Raw genomic sequence first — 18,895 nt, 5'->3', positions numbered from 1 at the left:
TGGCTAGCTCTGCCACAGTAATTCATTTCCACCACTCATGCATACACTCTCACCTACTGCATGTCTTTGGAATGTGGGAGGAAACTGGAGCACCTGGAGGAAACCCACGTGACCACGGGGAGGACATGCAGACTCCACACAGAAGGCTCCCTCAGCTGAGAATCGAACCAGAGCGCCTCTTGCTTTGAGGCGACAATGCTAACCACTGCACCACCGTGTACATTTTTTTATTTTCAACATATACATGCTGATATATAGTTTCAAGTCAAACCTTTCCAGTTCGAACAATAATTTATCACAAATAACCTTATCCATTATTTTCCCATTAGAAAGTAAACTTATAGGTCTGTATGAATCTGAGTTTGTCCTTTGTCCCTTTCTCTTAAAGATAGCTTGAACAAGTGCATTTCTCCAATCTTGAGTAGTCTTTTTATACTTAACCCAAAGAATAACTGATGTAGTCGTACTGTAAGTTCATACTGACCTGCTGTCTGGTCAGTTTTATTCATGAGGGCAGATATGTGAGCTACTGGGGGCAAATTCTGCATGACTGCCACCCCTGTCAGGTATTATGTCAGTTAAGTCATGGCAGAATATTACCTTTTAAAGTTGTAGCTGGTATTAGTTTTGTGACAATCCATTTACTTACGTGCATAGGCACATACATTTCAGTACGTAAATGTGATGAAACATAGTGGAGAAGTAACAGTTTTACTTCAGAGAGGGCAATGCCCATCTTTGTTTTGCTTTGTCAGGTGGCAGTGTTTGTGTGTGCAATGATGATAAGTATTTCACTATATATTGAGTAGAAAGGGATGATGAAACAAATGTTGTGGTACTGTAACACACCCATTAGCACCGTATGACATATTAGGCTCTGGAGTTTGATACAGTGGCACTCTTAGATCATCGGCATTAGTAATACAAAGTGGTTTTCACTGGTAGCATATGATAAAATCCTCCATTATCAAAGGTCCAGGCAGGCTTGAAACTTGCTTTGAAAGTGAAGACCGAAGCAAAGAAGTTGTGCTGCCTGAGCTTGCGACTGACTCAGGCATCATGTATTGGTAATTTCCCAGCTCATTTTCCCTTTCTAATCTGTTAATTGGCTAAAATGGATCTCTTAACTCCAGCATGATATAAATAGCTTATAACTTGCTCTGGTAAAATTTCTTGAAAACGAAGTTGTCCCCTAACACAGCAATTTATACAGAAGGTGCATGGTGGTGTTATGAGTTATTCTGTGCATATTTGCCACTTATGTATACATGTAATTTATGACATTATTACATCAGGGTATCAGCTGTATGACTTTGAGATCTTCATTTAGATCCGATGTATTAACTATGAAGTTGTACTTTATTATTCTAAGTAACATAGTCCTGGTCTGCGCTTTATATTTTCAAGGTTTTCCCTTATTCTAACAAAATCCTACCACATGTTCTTAACTAATGAGCTACATAGAAAATAACTTTGAGTTTCCAACTTCTGCATTCTGCAGTCCTTGTTTTCCTCATTCTGATTATGAAAATGTATTCAAAATATTACTCATCCAGTTTCTTACTACATTTGTCAGCTTTAGTATTCACAGTTCATATCATGTTTGCCTTTTCATTATTCAGAATTTCTTGACATATTTGTCAGCTTCATTATTCTGTTTGCTGAAATACTTGCCTTACTGTTTCAGGCGCCTGCTTGAACTGTCAAGGTAACACCAAGGGAGCTCGCTGTGAAGAGTGTCAGTCCAATTTCTTCCGAATACCTAATGCATCCATTGCAGATGACTGTAAGCAGTGTCCCTGTTCATCAGTGACATCTACAGAGAGTTGCCATATAGGTAAGATTTAACAGCAGGACAATAGCTGCAAACTGGAAAACTTATTTTTAAATGCTGCTGTAGAAACAATTTGTCTAGTTTAGCACAGATGTGTTCTGCACAAACTAGTGGATGTCTTTAGGAAAATGTGTCTCGTTCCTATTTGACTTCATAGTCAGTACTGTACTGCAATGTTATAAAAATTACATCATCTGCATTTCACTATGTTAGCAAATTAAACAGCCAGATTCTGAACATTTAGATGTTAAATAACACAAGATATTAAATTACACAAGATGTGATTGTCTGCACCAAAATCATTGTTTAGTCATGTGGTAGAGCCTGGCGTATTGTGACCTCAAGGACTTTAGTATGCCAGACCTGTCTGCTAGAGACTTTTTCCTTTTGTTCTTGCAAGTTCATATTCAATACTTAGTAAATGTTTAGCCGTTTTAGTCTCTGTATTCCCATTTTTCTGCATTTGACTTTGCCAGTATCAGTGTTTTCTCTAGTGAGCCCTATCTTCACATTATGTAGTTAGTGTATGAGTTTGTTTTTACTATCTGATTTTCCATTCACTAGTCTGGGTTCATTTCCTTGAGTTCTGTCTGACCTGATCTTTTTTCAGTCCACAGAATTCTCAAAAGATTCCCTAGTACCACAGTTCAAAAGCATTATTTTTTTAGTGCATAGCCTTATTTATAGTCCAGCTCTCATAGCTATATGTTATTACTGGACCAAAAATGAAAGAAAGGATTGACTATTCAGACCCTTGTTGACAATCGAATGTCTTTGCTCTTTAAAATCTTATCCAGTTTTGCTATAGCTTTCCTTCCAAAAAGTGTACTGGTTTTAATTCAATGGCTGCGGTCACCATCTGCAGAAATATTTGAGTCTAGGAAAAAATCTGTCTTGCCTTCATTTCTTCCACATCGATTTTCAAAGAACTGATAGGACTAGATGGCATAATTTTATTTGTTGAACAAGACAGCTTTTTTATTTTCAATTTTTACTTTCATCAGCAGGCTTTTCAACTTTTCCTCACTTTCAGCTATCAGAGTGGTGTCATCTGCATGCCAGAAGTCTTTAATATTTTTTCCAGCAATTTTGATTCCAGAATCTAATTCATGTAACCCACCATTTCACAGAATATATGTAGAGTATAAACAGAATAAATAGAGTGACAGTATATACAGCCTTTTTTCACTACGTTTCCAATCCTGAGCCAGTCACTTGTTTCTAAATGTTAACCAAGCAAACCACTGGAGCCAGTATGTTGTGAAAATAGTAATCCAAGTAAAAAAAACGAGCAGGAAGCTCAGGACTCATGAACGAACATATCTGATGTTGTCAATCTTCATTCATTCTTGACTGATGGATTTGGTTCCGATCCCTCGGAACCGACTTGATTGTTAAACAAAGCTCATGCCAGCCAAAAACTCTAGAGCCAAGGCGCTCTATCCGTACTGCCTCTCTTCCCATTACCCCAGATCTCGTTTGCCACTGATGCTCTCAGCTAAGTGCCAAAAATGTCTTCTCGTTCTGATTGTAATAGTTTAAGAATCTTTAATTCCATTGCTAGTTAGTGTCGTTTGATACTTTTTTGAGTGAGTGACCCTTTTTGGAGCTTTCTACCCTTTTTTTACCTTACGGTAATTCTCTTTTACCATTGTTGGTAACAGGCCTCGTTTTCCCCTCTTACCATTGGTAATCCTCAATACCATCATTGGTATTTTTTATTCTGCTTTTCTTTCCTTTCCCTTTCACGTTTGGGTATTCTTCATATACCATAGTTGGTATATCCATTAAAGAATATATTTAATTGAGCTCCTTCAATAACCTTTCTCCCATTTTCTACGAGCGTGTGTGTATGTGTGTGTGCTTGCGCACATGTGCATGTCATGTGCCACTAAATGGAGATGTCAGAGAAACAAAAAAGGACCTCCAAGTTTAAACAGTGTAAGGAGTGTGGCAGAAAGATGCCCAACTCTGATGGGCATCTTTCTTGTGTCTACTGTCTAGGTGTCCCTCACTTGGAAATTTCTTGTAATATCTGTAAGGGCTTTAGCACCCAAACTCTTGTAGAGGGATGAAATAAATTAATTCTGAAAGACTTGTTAGTGTCCTTTTGGTGAAGCTGTGTCTGAGGCAGAGACTTCAAAATCTCCATAGTCTGAGACAAAAAAACAGAGCCATTTGATACCATCTTCCCCGAAGGTACATAACACAAAATCTCAAAAATCACAAGTTCTAACAGTCTCTTCGGAACTGAAGGCAAAAATACTTAAAACATCACTATCTTTTGCTCCAGCACCAAAGACGACAAAATCAGCATTGGTGTCATCAACTACTGAACCAATTCAAACCACTTTGGCACCGGCAACCTCTCCGGCACTGATAATAGTAACATCTACCCATTCAGTCACATCTTCTCCTTCCTTAAAACAGACCATGGTGCTGAAGGTCGATGCTTTAAATATTCCCCTTCAGTCGACCCTTTTTGGGTCACCAGCTGAGTCCCTTTGTGGACAGACCAGATTCCCCTTCGGGAATGTCAATCCATTCATCCAGGAGTCACTCAGAATTGGATGTAACCAGATTAGTGAACCAGCTTTTGGTAGCCAGAGGCCTTTCACAGACCTTCCTCCCTCCCAGAGCCGAGGCTTACTCTCCCGGGACTCCTAATATATAGTGCTCCTTCAAACTTCTACCAGGTTTTAGTGCCCATTGCTTCGATGCTCCCAGTGCCAACTGCCTCTGTGCCGATGGTGGATCTCACCTCGATGCCGGAATCTACTCTGTGGTCTTCGGCTCCTTTGGAATTATCGCACCCATGGGACCGAGGCTTGGCTTGTCAGTTCTAAGATCCTTAGACTGGCTGCAGTTGTTTCTCTGGCACCATCTGTGGCTCTTGGACCATGGTAGTTTCAAGTCCTCTGTCGGCTCCTATTCTGGGAGGCAGCTCATCGGAGCAGGGTGTGACCCTGGTTCTGAGGTTGTCTTTCTCAGTTCCCGGCTCCCATCCCTCTTCAGGCGGGCCTGCCTTCCAGATTATAGAGAGAGCTTTAGCCTCAGCAGACTCCCAGTTGGTTCCATCCCTGTCGGAGTGCCATATATTTGTTTTGCCTGGTTCGCAGCTGCCACGGTCTGCTATGCCCAGACAGCAGGCACAAGAGCTGCAAGACCCTAGTTCAGTGTCCTCCCTCTATGGAGTCCTCTTCAGAACTTCCCCCTAAGAAACCACCCTGTAAGAGAATGTGTAAGAGGAAGCGCCTGTATTCTCCAGAAAAATCAAGTCACTGAGGATATGGATTATGATGAAGGGGAATTGTCCCCATGTTCACCCCCTGAAGATGTCTCCTTTGGAGACATCCTGGAAATATTAAAACCAGAGGGGTAATTGGAAGCCCTCACACCCATCCTCTGAGTAATCTGTTTTCTTGCAAGCTTTTCATGCTCATCCATCTACTTCTTGTGTGACCCACCCACTGAAGATCTAATCAGATTGATTGTTCAATGAGCACAGAAGACTCCTGACACCATAGTGCCTATTCCCCGGAGACCGGATAGGATTCTTTCAGCCCCAGAGGATCAGCCCCATTGGTTTAAGGGTCTAGCAGTGGATGCCATGGTGGTGATAGCCACTAAAAATGAACTCACCTAAGAGAGTTCAACTGTCCATCCTCCTAAATGAGTCGCGGATGATAGATTTGGGAAATGGGTCTTTGCTTTATCGATCTTCGCTGTTTGGTCCTTCAACTTTTTGGCACACTTCACTAGACTTCAAAGGGATCTGATAACTGAGCTTTCAGACACCCTAGCAGGAGCGGTGCCTGACGAGGTTTGAGATAAGGTTGCCTCTCAGCTTGCCACCCTGGAGTCTATTTTGAATTTGTCTATGCCGATTATTGTGCATACAGCCAAAGGAACATCTAGAGCAGCGGGTACAGGTATGGCCATTAGGCGCCATGCCTGGATGCGCTTGTGTGATTTTGCAGATCCCTTCAAATCTTCCTTTGTAAATGCTTCTGTTGATGCTACTTCATTGTTTTGCCCAAAAATTACAGATGTTAACCAGATGTGAAAAGGATGGGAAGACCCTTTCTGCTGTGGGCATGCATTTTTCCACTCCACAATGACCTTACTCCAGGAATCATTGGAGTGGAAAAATGTGGTAAGACCCTAGGGCTTTTTTGGGGCACACGTGGCGAGTACTCCCCCCAGGCAGAGAGGGGAACTCTTCTGGAAGACACCCCTCCAGTGGCAGGGGGAGGGGGGACCACGTAACCAGGGCTCCAGAGTTTCCTTTTCTGGATAACCCTACCAGCACTCCTAAGCGGAGGCCCGATTGCTTACCTCTGGAAGCAGTCAGAGGAAGATTTTCTCTGCACCATTCAGCTTGGCTCACAATAACATCGGATTCCTGGATACAGACAGTAATTACCAGAGGTTACCAGATTCCCCTCAGTCATTTCTCCAAACCCCAAAGGCAAATTCCCGATGTTCCACCCAGTCAGTGGGATCTAGCAGCACTAGAAGTTCAAAAGCTGCCTCAAAAAAGAGTCATCCAAGCAGTCCCACCAGACCAGATAGGATTCGGATTCTACTTGAGATTCTTTTTAGTGCCAAAAAAGACAGGGGACTGGAGGCCAATATTGGGACCTCAGCCTATTGAACAAATTTGTGCAACAGACAAAATTGTGGATGGTCACTGTTCAGTCTGTCCTTCCCTTTCTAGAGAAGGACGATTGGATGTGCTGTATAGATCTTCAGGATGCATATTACCACATAAAGATGGGCAAGTACTCCAGAAGTTATCTCCTCTTCTGGCTAGGGGCCAGTCATTACCAGTTTTGAGCACTGCCCTTCGGCCTCACCACAGCCCCCAGGGTGTTCACCAAATGCATGGCAACCATAGCAGCTCATTTGAGACTAAAGGGATTCCTTGTTTTTCCATATCTAGATGACTGGCTCCTCACCATCCCCTCCGGTCATCTACTGCTTTACATCATAGACTTTGTTCTACATCTTGCAAAACTTTAGGCATTTCAGTCAACAACAAAAAAGTCACAACTGCCTCCCATGCATGATATGGACTTTATCTGAGCAAGACTAAATACAATATCCTGTGTGGCCTCCCTTCCTCATCACAGGTTGTTAAAGCTAAGATTGCAACTACAAATGATCCTCTCCCAAGACAAAGTTCCTTATCTGGTACTACAACTTCTCAGATCCATGGTGCAACAGTAACATTAGTTCCCCTAGCGAGGTATCACATGAAGCTGCTTCAATGGCTTTTGGCATCACAATGGTCACTTCTAACACACCCCATGTCCCATGCAGTCTTGATAAATCACTGCAGAAAGGATTTAACTTGGTGGATGAAGCAAGAAGAAAATTTATGGATTTGTCTTTTCTCCCCCTCTCAGCCCAAGGCTGTAGTGACCACGGATGCTTCCCAAATAGGGTGTGTGGGGGGGTATTTTCTGGGTAAGATTGTCCAAGGCACTTTGTCTCCACAAGAGGCCAATTTGCACATCAGTGTCCTAGAACTGAGGGTAGTGCTTTTAGTGTTGTAAGCTTTTCAGTCTGCCCTTCCTTCAGGGACAATTGCTATCCAGTCAGACAACATGTCCGTAGTCTGGTTGATTAACAAACAGTGGAACCAGACCCTACTCCCTATGTTGGGAAGCCCTAAGAGTTTGGCAGTGGGCAATCGCCTCCAACCACTTTCTGATAGCAACACGTAACCAGGGGACCTCCAGCATGATTGCGGACAAACTGAGCAGGTGTATCCTTCTGCCTCATGAGTAGTCGCTCAGTCCCAAGGTAGCGACGAAGATCTTTCACTGATGGGGTCAGCCTTTCTGCGATGTGCTCACCTCTCCCATAAACCACAAATGCAGCAACTACTTTGCCCTAATTCCCCCACACGGGGAGTCCCTGAGAGATGCACTTCTTCACAATTAGCCCTCGGGACTTCTGTATGCCTTTCCACCAATTCCAGTAATTTCCCCAGTTTCTGAAGAAAGCCTAATGGTTGAGAAGCAAATTGATTCTCATTGCATGTTATTGGCCCTGTCAAGTCTGTTTTCCCTTTCTTTGGCCTCTCCTGATTCACCGCCCGTGGACTCGGGATCCAACTCCGTACCTGCTGTATCATTCTCAGGGCTTGGTGCATCTCAAGCTGACAGCTTGGTTTCTCCAGTTTCAGTAATTGCCAGGCAGAACAACTTGTCCTCCCCAGTGCAGAAGATAGTTCTGGCTTCCATAAACCATCCATCAGAATAATTTACCTAAACAAATGGAAAAGTTTCTCAATTTGGACATATACAAATGGCATTGATCCTTTCTCGGCACCAGTTGATAAGGTCCTGAAATACTTGGCCACCTTATTTCAATTGAGAGCCTCACCATCTACAATTAAGGTTCCATCTTGCTGCCATTTAGAATTTTCATAACTATTTTGATACTCATTCATTGATGTCTCATCGACTATGCAAAATTTTTCTTAAAGGCACTCAGCATTTAACCCCCCCCCCCCCTTCAAAGATCTGGTAGCGCTTTGGGATTTGAGTCTTACAATGTTTAGTTCATCAGCCCTTCGAGCCAGCAGCAACTTGTGACCTCAAATTTTTTTCTTGGAAGACCCTCTTCCTAGTAGCCATCACGTCTGCTAGGAGAATTTCAGAGTTACAGGCTTTGTGTGTGAATCTTCCGCAAAGAAATATTGTCACTCAGAACCAATCCGTCCTTCCTTCCTAAAGTTGTATCAGAGTCCAAGATCAACCAGACCATAGACTTACCAGTCTTCTTTCCAAATTTTTCAAACAAAGAAGAGTACTGCTTGCATATGTTGGATGTCCACAGACAATTCCGTTTTTACTTGGACAAAACAAAATCCTCTAGAAAATCAGACCTATTCCTGTCCTTTTTAGGCACCAGATTGGACAAACCGGTATCAAAGTTCACCTTGCAAAGTGGTTGAGAGACTGCATTACCTTTATATGCAACTAGAGTAAACTGAAACTACCAACAAAAGTTAGAGCTCATGCTACAAGATCTATTTCCACTTCAGGGTTCTTCCATTCCAGAGCTTCTGTGGAAGACATATGTGCAGCTGCAACTTGGGCTACCCAACATACCTGTATCACTCATTACAAATTAGACATGGTCTCCAGGTAAAGAGCTTCCTTTGGCTCTGTGGTGCTCAGGAATATTCTTCATTAGGGCTGCCCAGGATTTAAAGTAACTGGTGACTCTGTCCCATCAGTCAAGAATGAATGAAGATTGCCAACATTGGATAAAGAAGTTATATTCTTACCATAAAGTTCCATTTGTGGTGTCGATCTTCATTCATTCTTGACCTCCCACCCTCCTGCCCCCTCCTAGAGACTCCTGGAGGTTCAGAACTAGTCCTGCAGTTTCATAGGATTGTCCCTCAGACAGGGCTTCCATATTTGCTTAACTGATAGGCAAACTTGATCTAAGGTAATGGGAAGAGAGGCAGTATGGGTAGATCCTTCGCTCCAGGCTGGTGCGAGCTTTGTATAATGGCCGAGTTGGTTCCGAGGAATCGCAACCGAACCCATCAGTCAGGAATAAATGAAGATGGACAACACAGATGGAATGTTATGGTAATAACATAACTTATTTTTTTAATGCATGAAATCATGAATTAGCATTTTTGTAAGTACATGACATCTTCAGAACCATTGAATACCTTGTAAACAAAACAGTAATGAAAGCACTAAACCATGATTTTATGCATTAAACTTGTTTGTTCATGTGTCCTGGGGTTACTGGTCATTTTTTTCTGGTGGTTTGCTTGGTTTACTGTTTTTTATTCGATTTTCGAGATTGCTGCTGCTGTTTGCTCCAGGCTCACAGGACATTCTTTTTTTCAGGCACCTCCAATGGTTTTACAAACAACAGAGTCAATCTTACAGACCTGATTGGCAGTCTTACTTTTCTGGTTCAGCAATTTTCACTGGACTCTACTAGCTTCAGAAAGTTGGGAAACACATATAGGATAGCTTATTTTTCTGGTTTTTTTTTTGTTTTTTTTTTTAAGAAATTAAGGCAGTTAAGACAAGATAAACAGTTTAAAGCACAGAAAAATGGCTATCGCACTTGAGTGTGCAGCCTACAACAGTTAAAACAGTTTAAATGTTCAAAAAAACTAATTTAAATTGCAAACAGTAAGTATGGTATGGAGGTTAAAGGCAACCAACAATGTTTTGGACTATCCACTGGTTTGGCAACCAACTTTAACAGCAATATGGTTTTATATTACATGAGTGACTTTGGAGATATTAGGGGAGGATATTGCATAAAAACTGGCAGATAGTACATTGTGACAAGAACTTGAAGGTTCTTTTCTGTCAACCCACTTCTTTTACTTACAAAAATTGTTTTAATATGAAGAAAATCTTGGAAAAGCCTAATAAACGTACTATTGTTGGATTTCCAAGACCCAACAAGTGTGGGTGTTGCCCTCAATGCATATACATTGACTCCAAGGTGGAATGCCCTTTATTTGACTTGGTTAATGAAAGTGCCTTCTATGGACAATTCATCTGACTTTCTAGTCGAGTAGTTTATCTGACATGGTGTGGTACTTGTTATGCGTCCTACATTGGAAAGGCTAACAACTCATTAAACAAAAGAATTTACCAGCATGTTTGTAGTATTTGAGGAGGAACAGTAAAAGTGCATTAGCAAGGCATTAGTTATAATGCAGCAATTATGTTAGATTTAATTTTTGTGTGTTGGAGCAGGTGGCTTGTGGACATATTGGCTGGGGACTAGAAAAAAACACTTATAACACTGCAAAATGTTGTGGCAATTGAGAATAAATGCCACTACACCACCTGGATTGAATTATTTTGTTTTAATCACCAGTGAGTTAAAATATGGACTATAAGACTATAGTTTGTAACACTCTTTTCAGAAACATATATATACTGTTGTGTAAGAAGAGTTTATTGGATGTTTTTGTATGTTTTGGATTGGCAACAGCCTTTCTGGTATTCTTTTGGTTGAATAACAGAGTGTGTGTTTTTATTTATTTATTTAAATTTGTTGACCGGGAGTGGACGTAGGTCCATTTTCAGTGGAGGTCCGGGGAGAAAATCTCCACAGTTAAAATAAACAGACAGTATATACATTGGCATTTGTGTGTACTTGTAATGGTTTAATATGATTGGTTTTCATTGCATGTAGTTTTTATGTCTGATTTGACATAATTTATGGTACATAACTGGAGAATTTTTTATTCCTTTTGATTTGTGATTGGTTACAACATATATGTGTGTGTCTACAACAGCTTTTATTCATTACTGTTTTTATGTGGTATTCAATGGTTCTGAAGATGTCCTGTATTGATGAAAGCACTAAACCATGATTTTATGCATTAAAAGTTTTCATTCATGAGTCCTGAGCTTCCTGGTAGTTTTTTACTTGCTTTTCTAACTGTTGCTTTTTTTTGTTGCACACCTATTTCTCTGGAGGCAAATAATATAACCCAGTATCCACATTTTTCTAAAAACTTGCCACAATTTTTTTGGTTAACGTAATCAAAGGCTTTAAGGTGGTCAGTAAAGCAGAGGAGAAAAATATTCTGCAACCCCTTTTCTTTCTCCATTATCCAGTGGATGTTGGCAGTTTTGACCTCTTGTGCCTCTGCCACTTCTAAAACTAGCACATCTGAAAATTCTTGATCCATATACTACTGAAGTCTGGCTTGCAGGATCTAGAACATGACCATGCTAGCATGTGACAAAGTGTAGTTCGGTAATTTGAACATTCTTTAGCACTACCCTTTATTTAGGACAGGAATGTCAACTGACCTTTTCCAATGCAGTGGCCATGTCCCCAGTTTCCAGTTTTGCTGGCAAATTCCACACAGTACTATAACAACATTATGTTTCAGGATTTTAAACAACTCAGCTGGAATTTCATCAAAAGGGAGAACTCACCATTGTATGCGTCAATGATGTGATCTATGTATTCCTGCCACCTTTTCTTAATATTTTCTGTTTCTGGCAGTCCCTCCCATTTTTATCTTGCTTATTTTTACCCGGAAGTTTCCTTTAATATCAAAAATCTTATTGAACATCTTTCCCATTCTATTGTCTTCTTCCAGATGTTTGCACTTCTTATCTAAATATGCTTCTGTATATCTCCTTTTTTTTTCAAACACCTTTATTGAATTATGACTTGTGACATGGGTGAATTTGCATTCATATAAAAGTTATCAAGGTATATTAACCTAAACATTATACTTCATATATATTGCTATATACCATATAACTTGAGTAATATTACATAAATTATTCAATTCCTGCTTTTTTTAACAAGAAACATAGTCATTAAACCATCTCTTATACATAGGCAATCATACATTTATGTAAATGAAAACAAGCTACACCGACACAATCCTAGTCGCAAGCATGTTATATCACAAACCATTCTGAGACTCTCCCAGTTGCAAACATTATACATCCCTTATAATCTACCCAATCTTTCTCACTCGAACATTGCATAGCTCATTTAGTGCTGCCTTTTAGGCCTCATTCCTCCCTTGCATGTATTGTTCCCACAATTCCCATTTCTTCCTATGTAGTTTGCTCATACCCTTTTCTAACAATCTCAATTCCAGCTGTTTTATCTGTTTTACTATATTCACTACTTCCAGTATAGTTGGTTTAGATTTTGATCTCCATTTTCTTGTAATCGCTTTTTTGGCAGCCACCACTATTAGACACAGTAAGGCCTTACCATGTCTAGGCAATTCCGATTCTGTGTCATAGCTCAGAAGAATCATCTCCCTCATCAGACCAGTCAGGCCACCCAGCATCTCTGACAGCGCAACCCGCAGGAAATCCTTAAAGTCCACCAACTCACAAAACTCCCAGAAAATATGTTCCCAATTACCTCTTTGCTCCCCTTCACACCTCTGACATTAACTGTCTACTTGAAAAATTCTGTGGAATCTACTTGGGGTGTAAAAATATCTATGTAAACATTTCCTGCAAAAATTTTAAATCTTCTAGATTTTGTTGCATATTTGGGAGACATACATATATCCTCCAATTGTTTTTGTGAATTGCTTATCAAATCTCACTTCCCAATCCTTTCTAACCTCCTCTGATTGATTCTTATTGTGCAATATTTCATATGCTGTACTAACTATTCCTTTTTTAATGACAGCTTCTGTTCTAGATTCTACTAAAAAACTCCACCAGTGTTGGTCTTTTATTTAGAACACCACATCCCCTTTCCATTTCTTTCTCTTTGCCTATACTCTGATAGGGAAGGCAATGTCTAGCCTGCAGTCCAAATAAATTCTTGGCGTCTTCCCATTCTGTCATCTTTCCCTCTGTGGTTATTTGCTCCCAGTACCTTGGTTCCTTTGCCAGTTTCCTCCAGTACATTCCAGCCCCCTCTTGCCTGTTGTCTTTATCCCTAATTCTAGTCATCCCTATCGGCAGAATCTCCATTCTCATGTTGGTTTAGTTCTTAGAATACTTTCTGCTACTTTATGGATAATATGTTCTGCATAATTATTGTTATTCTCCTTAAAAGCCTGCATCCAAAATCCCAGTCTGTCCTTGTTTCTTGAGCTTCCTCCATGTTTAATCATCAGCCCTTTCCACTTTGAATTATAGTGTTCTGCTTTTGCTATGTATATGACTCAACTATGTAGCACTGAAATATCTCTTCAAATTGGGTAATCCCAATCCACCCTTTTCTACTGGAAGAATCAGCTTATCCCAGTTGACTCTTGTCATCTTCCCCTCTCAGATAAAATCCTTCAGCTCTTTATTAATTGCTACCCACAACTTCTCCTCTGGTTGGTAAAAATATGCCTGACCTTTGTATAAGATTAAAGAGACTAAAACATTTTAACTGCTGCTTGTAGCTTACTGCCCGGATCCATATAACAGCGCTTCCATTTTCTCAGTTTTTGTATTATCTTTTGTTTAGTCTCTTCCCACACACCTTTAGCTGCCACACTAAAATCATTTTTAATCCATACTCGTAAATATTTCATCTTATGTCCCCATAAATATGGGTATTCCTGAGCCAGTTCATGTATGGGTACACAGTTTATTGCTATTGCCTTTGGTTTTTGATTCATTAATTTTGCATCCTGAAAAGATCTGATACCGTCTCAAAATGTTCCACAACACTGTATTGTCTTTTTCTGGTTTTGTCAGGTACAAAATAATATCATCTGCAAACAAAACCAGCTTTTTTGACTACCATACCAATTGTATCCTTGAATTTTTGAGTCCCTTATTTTCTTTGCCAGTGGTTCTAAATGTAATGCAAATAATAAATGGGAAAGAGGACACACCTGCCTGGGCTCTCTTCTTAAGCAGAAATTATCAGAGAGGACCCCACCCACTTTAATTTTAGCCTCCAATCACTCATATATTCTCCTAATCAACCTTATAATTTTTTCAGGAAATGTAAATGCTTCCATTGCCCTGCTCATAAAGTCCAAGTTTACTCAGTCAAATGATTTCTTTGCATCAAGATCCACCAGCAATAATAGTAATTTCTTACATTCTGCTTCCCTCTGGGTCACCAATGTTCTGTTGTCAAATGTTTGCCTACCCTCCACAAAACCACATTGATCCATATCTGTCAGTTATGGCATTACTTTTGCCATTCTTTTAACCACTGTAGGCATAGACACTTTATAATCATGGTTTAGTATTGAAATGGGCCTGTATGAAGCTGTATCTGAGGGATCCTTATCCTCTTTAGGTATTACAGCTACCACTGCTTTCTTCCAGGACGGTGGTACTTCTCCTCTTAAGATGTTGTTAAACAAAACCTTCCAGGTCTTTATCAGATTTTTCCTCCTAGCTACCAAACTTCCACAGGAATACCATCTGTTCCTGGGTACTTTCCTGTAAATTGGTTGTACATCACATTTTTTTTTATTTCATCTGTTCCTATCCTAACTTTTAATAATAGAGCCTCATCTGCCTGTAACCTTGGCATATTTAATTTTTCCATAAACATTTCCATTTGTATCTTTTCTTGATTTTTATATTTCTCTGCTTTTTAGAGACTCCTAGAATTTCCAAAATATTTGTAATACTTCTACAAGATTTCTTGTTACCTTTTTTGTTATAAGCTCCCTAAGTTTGGTGTCAAGCCTTTCTACTATCTGTTGCCTGAGTCGTTCTAAAAGTTTTTGTGCTCCAGTGTTATCAAAAAACAGTTGCTTAACAGTAATCTTTCTAAGCTTGTGCATATTATGTAGGTAGTCCCTTATTTTCTGCCTACCATTCTGCAGTCAGTCCTCCTCTTGTTCTGTGAGATTCCCCCATTCTACAGTGCTTTCACATTTGTCAGTCCCTCTGAATAATTCTTATTACTTAGCCATAGCTCCCTTTCTTTTTTTTTCCACCCTATTTTTAAACTCCACCTTAGTTTTATCCCACTCCGTAGATATATTTTCAGAAGAAATTTCTATCCTCTCTAGCTGTTCCGAAATTATCTCTACTACCCATGACTTAAATTCCTTTTTTTTACCAGATTGGTGAGAAAGCACCAATGTCGTATTTTTATTTCATTACCCTCAGTTTTTATTTTAGCTGTTATTGGTGCATGATCTGAAATAGTTGTTGGGTGGTATCAGCACCTTCAATTAAATGCACATGTTGCTGTGAAATGTAAATTCTGTGTAGCCTAGCCCAGTTTTTATATTTTGGGGAGTAATATGTCAATTAACTCAGAGCTCCTGTTACTGAATTCATATCTTCCATGCCAAATATTTTCTTACATTTCTTCAAATATCTAACTTCCTTTGTTATATTTTCCCTTCTGGTCTCCTAGACACATTTTCACTGCATCCAATCAAGTTCCAGTCCCACCTACAAGTAATATTCCTTGCTGAAAACTGATTATTTCTCCCACAATTTTCTTAAGCTTCATTACAGCAGTTTTAGGTAGAATGTAAATACATGCCAGTGTAATCCTTTTCCCTTGCCAGTAGCATATTAGCCCTGCAAGTCTGCCATTATTATCCTTTTTTAATCTTCTTCTGTCACTATCGGAGCTCCTCCTGCAATTAATATAAGTACTCCTCTTTTCCTTTGTCAAAGGTATTCCTCTGAATAACCATTCTGAAAACCTTTCTTTATCAGATAAATTCACATGTTCAGTTTTTTCTAAGTGTGTATCCTGTAAAATAGCTATTTGCACTCTGTAGTTTTTAATATAGTTCACTTCTCTTTCTTGTTTGTTTTTTCTTATTGTGAGGCCATTTATATTTAAAGACATTAAAGCATCATTGTGCTAAAAAGTTATTCCCAACTTTTATGTATAACATCTTTTTTGTTTAATGTCTAGTTCCAACTTTTGTGTTACATGCATACATTGTTTGGCATGTTGAACTTTTATACAATTGTTTCTTGTCATATACATTTGAGCCTATGTCGCGTCTTATAAAACTTTTTTTTATTGAAAGCCCTCAAAAAAAAAAAAAAAAAAAAAAAAAGCACACCCAGAATACCCCCCCCCGAAACCTAACTTATTACTAACATGCAAAACAATATACACCTTCAAATACTGATGTTTTACCCTCATAATGAGAACAAAAGTCCCAAACTGACAGCCACACTCATAGAATTGAGTTAACCTAAAAGAAAGGTCATCCATGCTAATACGCATGGTGTGTAGCCTGTGTTTCTCTTAAGTGCTGATTGGTCTTGTCTTATCTTTATAGCTCTCTCCTGAGTGTTTTCAGAGAACATTAACTACCTTGGGAAAGCCCTGAATGCTTTCAGAGAACATTATCTCTTAGCCAATTTATATTTTCTTTTTTTTTTCCTCAGCCAGTCACTGTCCGCTAGACTGTAACCAGTTTCTCTTCTTCATATTCTCTCCATGGAGACATAACCAGGCAGCCAGTTTCTCTTTTTCAGATTGTTTCCATGGAAACACGAGGACCAGCTACATAATTGTTACTGAGCTTACATTTATTTGCTAAAAAAGCCTCATAATAATCAGTATTCATTTTCATTTACTTGCTCTTTCTTAAAACTTGTTAAATGAATCTGGAGTCTGTAATCTAGTCATTTCACCATGCAAGAATGAGAAAAAACATATTAAATTTTCTTTTATCGTGCTTTTAATCAGATTTTTTTATACATTGCAGAGCCTACATTTATTAAAACTGAACAAGAAGAGAGAGAATGGAGAAAGAAAAGAAAAAAAAAACAGCAGCACCTTACAATCCCCATTACACTTGAAAATAACTGAAAAAAACTTTATAGCATGTAAAGAAAACCACATGCCACAAAATTGCTCCTATATAAGAAAAAAATATTTAGTTACAGTTATCTTTTTCCCTCCTCTTGTCTTCCCCAAAGTACTTTTCCGAACATTGACATGAAGTAGGGCATATGCTTTAGAGTCCCCCACAAGTCCAAAATACTCTGAAAAAGTCCAATATTTGCAGATTTTCTTGTTCTGTCCTGTTATATGAATATACCTATTGTATTGTAATCCTATATTAAGTTACTGGTTTTATTACTGTTCATCTCTGAAATCCGGTCTCTGCTTCTAGTCAGCTCTCATGCTCCCTTCCGTCTTTCTTCCAACATTTTCTGTTAAAAAAATTGAAAGGTTTCACAGGTACAGTTACTCTGTGGTCTTTATTACCAGAAGAACAAGAATCAGAATTTCCTCCTGTTTCACAGCTTACTTTTTGTTGGACAAACTTTGTATTTCTTCCTTAGCGTGTACTTCATCAAAAAATTATTTGTCCCTCCAGGGAGGAATACCTTTAAGACAGCTGGGTACAGCAGTTTGAATCTCACACCTGCATCTTTACATTCCCTGAATAGTGAAATAAATGTTCTCCTCTTCTGTCTGGTGTACAGTGAGTAATCATGCTCTACAACCACTCTGCTGTATCCCACTTTTAGTACTTTGTCCTTCTGCCACAATTTTGTCACAATCTACTCTTTCTGCGGGTAGGATTGTATCTTTACTATTAAAGGTCTAGGTTGCCATCTTATAGCCAGGTTTGGAGCATACACAATATATGCCCTTTCAACTAAGAACTGTTGCTGTGGAATACTAGTCCGGCTGCATATTTGTGTTTTCATAAAATTAATGCAGTCTGTTCCTTACAGCTTCTCTGGTATAGCTGAAAATCTCAAATTTTCTTTATGTGCTCTGTCCTCTAATTCTGTTATTTTTTTTAAATGTCTCTTCCTGAGCAGTCTCATATTCAGTCAGCCTTTTCTTTATTTTGACCTCTGATTTTTGCAGCTTTATCATCTCATTTGAGTATCTGTTTAAAGCTTTTTTTTATTTTTGCCAATATTTTGTTGTTTGTGTTAATGTACTCCATCTGTTTTTTGTTTATTTTAACCAGAACTTTATGCAGTTGCCTTGTAGCTTTTTGTAGGTTACTGGAAGTCATGTCTGAAGTTTGCATTGCTTTTTGCTGAATAACTGTAGAACTCTCCCCAGTCAGTGTTTCTTCATCACTTTTTGTAGGTGATTTTTTTCCAGGTCTTCTGTATTTCTTACTAGCCAGTTACTTACATTTACCCATAAACGCAAGTGTACTGGCCTTCTCTGCCGAATTTCTGTTTTCCCACTGGGAGAGCTAGAAATAAGCTGATCATCAATGTGTAGCCATCTTAGAAGTCCCCTGTGTATCTCTTCTTGATATTCTCTGAAACTCTGCATTCAGTTTGAAATAGTTTGACTATCTCCATTGCCTTTTGTTCTCCTTCTTTCTTCAGCCACTTTTAAAACCTTCACGAACAGCCATCTTCTGTTCATAATCTTTCCATTTGAAATGTTTTTGTCACCACGTGCCGGACAATATTACATATTTCTGTACATAGTTTTTAAGGTACTCTTATCAACTTGGTTCTATTCCCTTAAATCTGTTTTTCACCTCCAACACATATTCATTTGGAATATTGTTGAGCTCTTATCTCACTGGCAGGACACTTTTGCTATTTTCTGTAATTGTAAACTTTTGCAATAAGAAGCCGATGATCTGTCCCAGTGTCTGCTCCAGGTCTTGTT

At 39.2% G+C, this 18,895-nt stretch overlaps 1 protein-coding gene across 1 annotated transcript in view; it reads left to right on the top strand.

Annotated features, from left to right (window-relative positions):
* The window catches only part of MEGF9 (multiple EGF like domains 9), a 1,396,280-nt gene that overhangs the window by 1,117,211 nt on the left and 260,174 nt on the right, over positions 1-18,895 (top strand). Inside the window, exon 4 of the mRNA XM_044058008.1 lies at positions 1,688-1,837. Within this exon, the coding sequence (XP_043913943.1) occupies positions 1,688-1,837 (150 nt within the window). The remainder of the gene's footprint in view (positions 1-1,687; positions 1,838-18,895) is intronic.

Source organism: Protopterus annectens, chromosome 16.part0 (assembly GCF_019279795.1).
Source record: "Protopterus annectens isolate FY-2018-M chromosome 16.part0, PAN1.0, whole genome shotgun sequence".
Classification (NCBI taxonomy): domain Eukaryota; kingdom Metazoa; phylum Chordata; order Ceratodontiformes; family Protopteridae; genus Protopterus; species Protopterus annectens.
The sequence above is the reverse complement of the archived record's forward strand: the minus strand, read 5'-3'. Positions and strand labels throughout refer to the sequence as shown.